This window comes from Portunus trituberculatus, chromosome 5, assembly GCF_017591435.1.
Source record: "Portunus trituberculatus isolate SZX2019 chromosome 5, ASM1759143v1, whole genome shotgun sequence".
Classification (NCBI taxonomy): Eukaryota; Metazoa; Arthropoda; class Malacostraca; order Decapoda; family Portunidae; genus Portunus; species Portunus trituberculatus.
Genome location: NC_059259.1, coordinates 6,046,146 through 6,053,645, shown reverse-complemented (window position 1 = coordinate 6,053,645; position 7,500 = coordinate 6,046,146). Strand labels below are relative to the sequence as shown.

Genomic DNA, 7,500 nt, shown 5'->3' with positions numbered 1-7,500 from the left:
CTCAATTAACACCAGAACACACACACCACTAACACCACTAGGAAAATGCTCATAAACTCTCTGTCCCTCTCAATTAACACCAGAACACACACACCACTAACACCACTAGGAAAATGCTCATAAACTCTCTGTCCCTCTCAATTAACACCAGAACACACACACCACTAACACCACTAGGAAAAATGCTCATAAACTCTCTGTCCCTCTCAATTAACACCAGAACACACACACCACTAACACCACTAGGAAAAATGCTCATAAACTCTCTGTCCTTCTCAATTAACACCAGAACAAACACCACTAACACCACTAGGAAAAATGCTCATAAACTCTCTGTTCCTCTCAATTAACACCAGAACACACACCCACTAACACCACTAGGAAAAATGCTCATAAATGTCTCTTTTCCTCTCAATTAACACCAGAACACACACACCACTAACACCACTAGGAAAAATGCTCATAAACTCTCTGTTCCTGAATTAACACCAGAACACACACACCACTAACACCACTGAAAAAATGCTCATAAACTCTCTGTTCCTCAATTAACACCAGAACACACACACCCACTAACACCACTGAAAAAAATGCTCATAAACTCTCTGTCCCTCTCAATTAACACCAGAACACACACACCACTAACACCACTAGGAAAAATGCTCATAAACTCTCTGTCCTCTCAATTAACACCAGAACACACACAACCACTAACACCACTAGGAAAAATGCTCATAAACTCTCTGTTCCTGAATTAACACCAGCACACACACACCACTAACACCACTAGGAAAAATGCTCATAAACTCTCTGTCCCTCTCAATTAACACCAGCACACACACACCACTAACACCACTAGGAAAAATGCTCATAAACTCTCTGTTCCTGAATTAACACCAGCACACACACAATTAATCCTCTTTTTTTTATTTATTTATTTTTTTTAAGAAGGATGAAGAGAAGGAAGCTATCTAAGAGGTGAAAAAATAGCAGTAGAAAAAAATAGGATGAGTGCTTGACCATTAACACCAGTAGGATAAATGGTCATAAATTCTCTCTGTCCTTCTCAAATAACGAAAGAACAGTGTAACAAAGGTAGTAGATAGTAATGAACGAAGCATACAGTGAAGGAAACTTAAATAGGGGTAAAAAATAATATATATACTCACTCCTTCCTGTAGAAAATTCATCTTGGGGTTCTGAAAATAAGGAAAAAAATTAATTAGAGACGTAAATGATAAGAATTTTTTCAGTTTCCCATAAAATTAATTGAAGTTATAGAAAATGGGATTATAATTTTTTTTTTTTTAGTTTATTTATTTATTTATGTGTTAATTCTATGGTGTTTTTCTTTGTTTAATTGTTTGTTTGTTAGTTTTTTTTCTCTATTTCTTTCATAATAGTCTGGATATTATTGTTTTCTTTATTATTTTTTTTATTTTTTTTTATTTTCTTCAATCTTTTTCTTTGTCTTCATCTTAATATCTTTTCTTTCATTTTCTTCCTTTTCTTTTCCTTTGTTTTGTTAGTTTTCTTTATTTCTTTCATTATATTCTTCATTTATCATTATTTTCTTTCTTCTTCTTCTTCTTCTTCTTCTTGTTCTTCTTCTTCTTATTATTATTATTCTCTTCATTCTATTCAATTTTTCTTCTTTTTTTTTCTTCTTCTTCTTCTTCTTCTTCTTCTTCTTCTTCTTCTTCTTCTTCTTCTTCTTTTCATTTCTTTCTTTCTATTCTTTACATCTACAATTTTCACTCTTGTTTTATTGCTTATTGTTTTGTTTGTCTTCTTTTTTCCATCTTTCATCTAATTCCTTTGTTTCCTTCTATTTATCAACCTTTTTCCTATTTCCCTTCTTTATTTTCCTTTCCTTCTTTCCTGTCAGTTTATCACGTTCTTCTTATTCTTCTTATTCCATTTTCGTATTTCCTTTGTTCTCTTTGTTTCTTTGCATTTCCTTCTCTTCTCTTCTTCTTTTTCCATTTTTCTCTTCTTTTTTTTCTTGTCTTTCTTTCTTTTTTATTTTTCTTCCTATTCCTTATTCGTTATTCTATTTTTTCTTTACATCTTTTCCTTTTTCTTGTTTTTTTTTTCTTATTCTTCTTGTTTTCCTTCCCATTCACCATTTTCGTTCTATATTTTCCTTATTCTAGCTTTTATTTGCATATTTTCCTTTTCTATTTCGCAGTTTTTTACAAATTTTTCTTCTTCCTTCTTTCTTATTTCCTTATTTCGTTTGATTATTCTTCTTTCCTTCTCTCTCTTTTTCCTCTATTTATTCATTTTTTTCATATTTTCTTCTCCTCTTTCTCATTTCCTTATTTCGTCTTATCATTATTATTCTTCTCTCCTTGTCTATTTCCTCTATTTATTCATTTCTTCTCTCTCCTCCTTCCTTATTCTATCCCTTTTTCTTCGTCCTTCCTTTCCTCTCCCTTCTTTTATTACTTTTTCTCTATCCTCTCCTTCGCTTTCTTCATTTTTCTCTTTATTATCGACCTTTATTCCATTATTCCTTCGTTTATTTGCATTTTCTTCTCTTATTTTTTATCCAATTTTTTGCATTGTTAAGTAAATTGTCCTTCCTGTTTGTCCTTCACTTGTCACTGATCATGAGAGAGAGAGAGAGAGAGAGAGAGAGAGAGAGAGAGAGAGAGAGAGAGAGAGAGAGAGAGAGAGAAAGTGTGTGTGTATTTACATTTTTCATCCTGTATCTGTCTGTCTGTCTGTCTGTCTGTCTGTCTGTCTCTATTCTTCTTCTCCTTTTTTTTTTTTCTTCTTCTTCTTCTTCTTATTATTATTATTATTATTATTATTATTATTATTTTTTGTTTGTTTTATTTTTTTTGTTTGTCTATTTTTTTTATTTTCTTTCGCTTCTGTCTTTTTTTTTTGTCTTTGTTTCTTCCTTTGTTTAGTTTTTGTTTCTTTGTTACGTGTTGCTCTCTCTCTCTCTCTCTCTCTCTCTCTCTCTCTCTCTCTCTCTCTCTCTCTCTCTCTCTCTCTCTCTCTCTCTCTCTCTCTCTCTCTCTCTCTCTTGTTTTTCGATTATATTCTCTTTCTTTGTACGTATTTTCGGTGTGTGACTCTCTCTCTCTCTCTCTCTCTCTCTCTCTCTCTCTCTCTCTCTCTCTCTCTCTCTCTCTCTCTCTCTCTCTCTCTCTCACCTTTTATGTGGTACATGTTGCACCATCACCAAGCCAACTTCTCCTCCTCCTCCTCCTCCTCCTCCTCCAGCTCCTCCTTTCCTGTTCCTCCTCCTTCCTCCTCGTTTTTCCTCCTCCTCCTCCTCTCTCTCTCTCTCTCTCTCTCTCTCTCTCTCTCTCTCTCTCTCTCTCTCTCTCTCTCTCTCTCTCTCTCTCTCTCTCTCTCTCTAATATAGAAGAATCAAGATAGATAAGAAGACAAGCAGAGAGAGAGAGAGAGAGAGAGAGAGAGAGAGAGAGAGAGAGAGAGAGAGAGAGAGAGAGAGAGAGAAAGTTCAAAGTTCATTTTAGTTCAGTTCAAAAGTTCAATAAAAATTTTTTTTATAGTTTTTTTTTCGTTTTCTTTCTTCCTTTCTCTTTTTTTCATCTTCTATTTATCTTTTATTTATCTTCTTCTTCTTCTTCTTCTTCTTCTTCTTCTTTTTCTTCTTCTTCTTTTGCTTCTTCTTCTTTATCTATGTCCTCTTCTTTCTTGTTTTCTTCTTCTTCTTCTTCTTCTTCTTTTTCTTCTTCTTCTTCTTCTTCTTCTATCTATGTCTTCTTCTTCTTCTTCTTCTTCTTCTTCTTCTTCTTCTTCTTCTTCTTCTTCTTCTTCTTCTTCTTCTTCTTCTTCTCCTTTCTTTATTCTTTCTTCATTTTCCTCCCCTTCTCTTCACATTTTATTATTATTCTTTGTTTTATTTCATTATTTTCTTTTTCTTTTCTTTTCTCATCATTTTCTTTCATTTTCATTTCCATTCTCTTTCAGTTTTCTTCCTTTTACTTATTTTTATCAATTTTCTTCTTATTCCCTTAAACGAGAGAGAGAGAGAGAGAGAGAGAGAGAGAGAGAGAGAGAGAGAGGTTAACGAATTCTTTGTCAATACTGCAGAGGAAGAGTAGGAAGAGGAGGAGGAGGAGGAGGAGTAGGAAGAAGAGTAGGAGGAGGAGGAGGAGGAGGAGGAGGAGGAGGAGGAGGAGGAGGAGGAGGAGGAGGAGGAAGAAGAAGAAGAGGAGGAGGAGGAGCATTAGATCACCTATTTGTTGGTTATGGTAATGCTCCGGGGCGTGTGAGTCACTTTGCAGGGAGTGGTGCCTTGTCCTCTCTCTCTCTCTCTCTCTCTCTCTCTCTCTCTCTCTCTCTCTCTCTCTCTCTCTCTCTTGCTCCATCGTCACAAAAACTCGTCTCAATACAACACATGTTCGAGAAATTACTTATCAGTGGTCACAACTCCTCCTCCTCCTCCTCCTCCTCCTCCTCCTCCTCCTCCTCCTCCTCTTCTTTCTTCTATTTCCCTTCCTTCCTTTTACTCATGCACCTCTCTCTCTCTCTCTCTCTCTCTCTCTCTCTTCTCCTGCACGTATAAATAAGGTAAAACTAAAAATAACTGCAATTTTGGCCTTTTTATAGAAACAATACGAAGAATAAATAAAAAATAATGAAAACAAATGAAAAAAAAAAAGCTACCCAGGGATCAAGTTCCATTTTCTCTACCGTGTCGTGCGGGGTGAACGTTAAAGAGAGAGAGAGAGAAAAAAAACACACCGTAACCTTTAATTCAACCAAGTACTCTAAAAAAAACAACAACGAATAATTGGGAAAAACAAAAAATAAACAAGTCATCCATTAAATAACAAACATTTTCTCCCGCGAGTCGTGATGAGAGAAAATGAAATACTATTAAGGGGGACCACAAAAAACTCGACTTGTATATATGACCCCTATTTGTAGTATTTCCCATGGTTCTTGAGGTGACGCCCTTTGACCCCCTGGCTACGATCTGGCCCCTGTACTGCCCAAACCTGTTCGTGTGGAGTTAAATACTATCTCCTTCACGCCTTCCTGCCACTTTTTTCTCCCGTAACTTCATTCTTGAGCGAAGAGAAAGAGAGGAGAGAGAGAAAAAAAACAATAATTTGAAGGCCTTTCCTCTTGTTGCTAGGAAGGAGAGAGGAAGGAAGTAAATGATAGTGATTGATAAATAGAATGATAGATAAAATGATAATGATAATCTCTCTCTCTCTCTCTCTCTCTCTCTCTCTCTCTCTCTCTCTCTCTCTCTACGGGGTCAGGGATTCAGGTCCAGCTGGGTTCGAACCGTGATTTCTGAGACCTCGAAACAAGAAAACCAGAAGAGAGGGAGGGAGGGAGGAGAGGAGGAAGGGAGGGAGAGAGGGAGAGAGGGAGGGAGAGAAAGAGAGGGAAATGTAGGAAGAGAAGTGGAAAGAAGACAATAAGAAGGGAATTGAAGGATGTGAAGGGAAAGGAAATATTGAAATTGTCGTCTTGAATATTAAGAAGGAAAATTAAAAGGAAAAAAAATGTAGGATTGTTTCAAGTTTAGATAAATTATGTAAAAAAAAAAATATTTGAGATCTTAGAATGAGAGAGAGAGAGAGAGAGAGAGAGAGAGAGAGAGAGAGAGAGAGAGAGAGAGAGAGAGAGAGAGAGAGAGAGAGAGAGATTTAAAGACACTGTATCCCTTTAAACACACAAACACACACACACAAGAAAAAAAAACACAGAAAAAAAAAGACAAACAAAACACACACACACACACACACACACACACCACCACCACCACCACCACCTAAATTAACCTCACCAAATCTTCCTTTCTACAGGTACTATGGACGGCTCTGAGTCTGGCCCTGGGGGTGGAGGTTCAGGGGGAGGTGATCAGAGGCCTGCCCTGCATCAAGAGACTCAACCAGCTCTTCTGCAGGACCCCAGGAACTCCTACCCCTCGTAAGTGTCCTTCGAAGGGAGGGTAGGGAGTAGGAATGCTGGTACTGGGAAAGGGAAGGGAGATGGTGGTGGTGGTGGTGGTGGTGGTGGTGAAGATGAAGAAGGTGAAGAAGGTTGAAGAAAATGAAGATGATGATGAAAATGAAGATGAAGATGATGAAGATGAATAATAGTAATAATAATAATGATAATAATGATAATAATAATAATAGTAATGATAATAATAGTAATGATAATAATAATAATAATAATAATAATAATAATAAGAAGAAGAAGAAGAAGAAGAAGAAGAACAATGAAAATAAGAATAAGAAGAAAAAGAAAAGGAGAGAGAGAGAGAGAGAGAGAGAGAGAGAGAGAGAGAGAGAGAGAGAGAGAGAGAGAGAGAGAGAGAATAACCTTGATATCACACACAAACAAACAAAAAAAGAAAGACAATAAACACTAGATAAAAACAAAACAATACGTTCAATAAAGAAAAAAAAACAAATTAAAAAAAATAGCAAAAAAAAAAAAAAAAAAAAAATTGGAAAAAAAAAAAAAAAAAACGAGTCATTTCTGTCACTATTGTTTGAAGTTATTGTAATGGTGTTGTCATTACCATCACTGTTATTTTACGATTTTGGGTGATTTTTGAACGAAAGAAATTGAAAAAAAGTTGAACAAATGAAAAAAAAGCTAATAATTTCTCATATTTATTAAAAAAAACTCAAATAAATCGTGTTTTTTGTGATGGTGTTATTATTATTACTATTATTTTCACCATTAGAGAGACAATCACTATTAATTGACGTTATTATTTGCTATTATTATTATTATTACTATTATTTTCACCATTAGAGAGACAATCACTATTATTTAATGTTATTGCAGTGGTATTGTTGTTATCATTATTGTAGTGGTATTGTTGTTATCACTTATCTTCACCATTATTGCAGTGGTATTGTTATCAATGTTATTTTCACCGTTGCAGAGACAAGATCGAGCGGTTTATTGAGGACAACAAGGCGTTAATGAGGAGAATGTATGGCAGTTTCTTTGATAACATACAAGAGGTGAGGTTAACATTACGCTCTTCAAACTCTACAACTCTGTAACTATTTCCCTATTTCCTCTATTATTTATCATTATTATTAGCACTTCCACTCCTGACTTCTTATCTATTTCCGTATCTCCTTTATCATTTATCATTGTTATTTTCGCCTTCACTTCTGATCCCTTATCTATTTCCATATCTCCATTATCGTTATTATCACCTACACACTTGAACTCACTATTTCCTTATCTCTATTATCGTTTATCATTATTACTAGCACCTACACTTCTGTGGCCTTGGGAAATACTCGTGGTGAGAGAGTAAATGGCTTCTGAGCACTTGAAAACCCTACAGTATCTAAATCTACGAATTTTTAAGGTGTTTTTGCTGTTCTAGAGACAGATTAACAAGATTTCTGCATTACTAACTGGAGAAAGACTCTTGAAAACCTTGCTATTCATCTCAGCGGCCTTGGGAAATACTCGTGGTGAGAGAGTAAATGGTTTCTGAACACTTGAAAACCAATT

General features: G+C 35.4%; 1 protein-coding gene across 1 annotated transcript in view; it reads left to right on the top strand.

Annotated features, from left to right (window-relative positions):
- The window catches only part of LOC123513134 (protein spaetzle 3-like), a 45,678-nt gene that overhangs the window by 31,095 nt on the left and 7,083 nt on the right, over nt 1-7,500 (top strand). The window contains exons 2-3 of the mRNA XM_045270035.1: nt 5,814-5,941; nt 6,911-6,992. Coding sequence (XP_045125970.1) covers nt 5,814-5,941; nt 6,911-6,992 — 210 coding nt within the window. The remainder of the gene's footprint in view (nt 1-5,813; nt 5,942-6,910; nt 6,993-7,500) is intronic.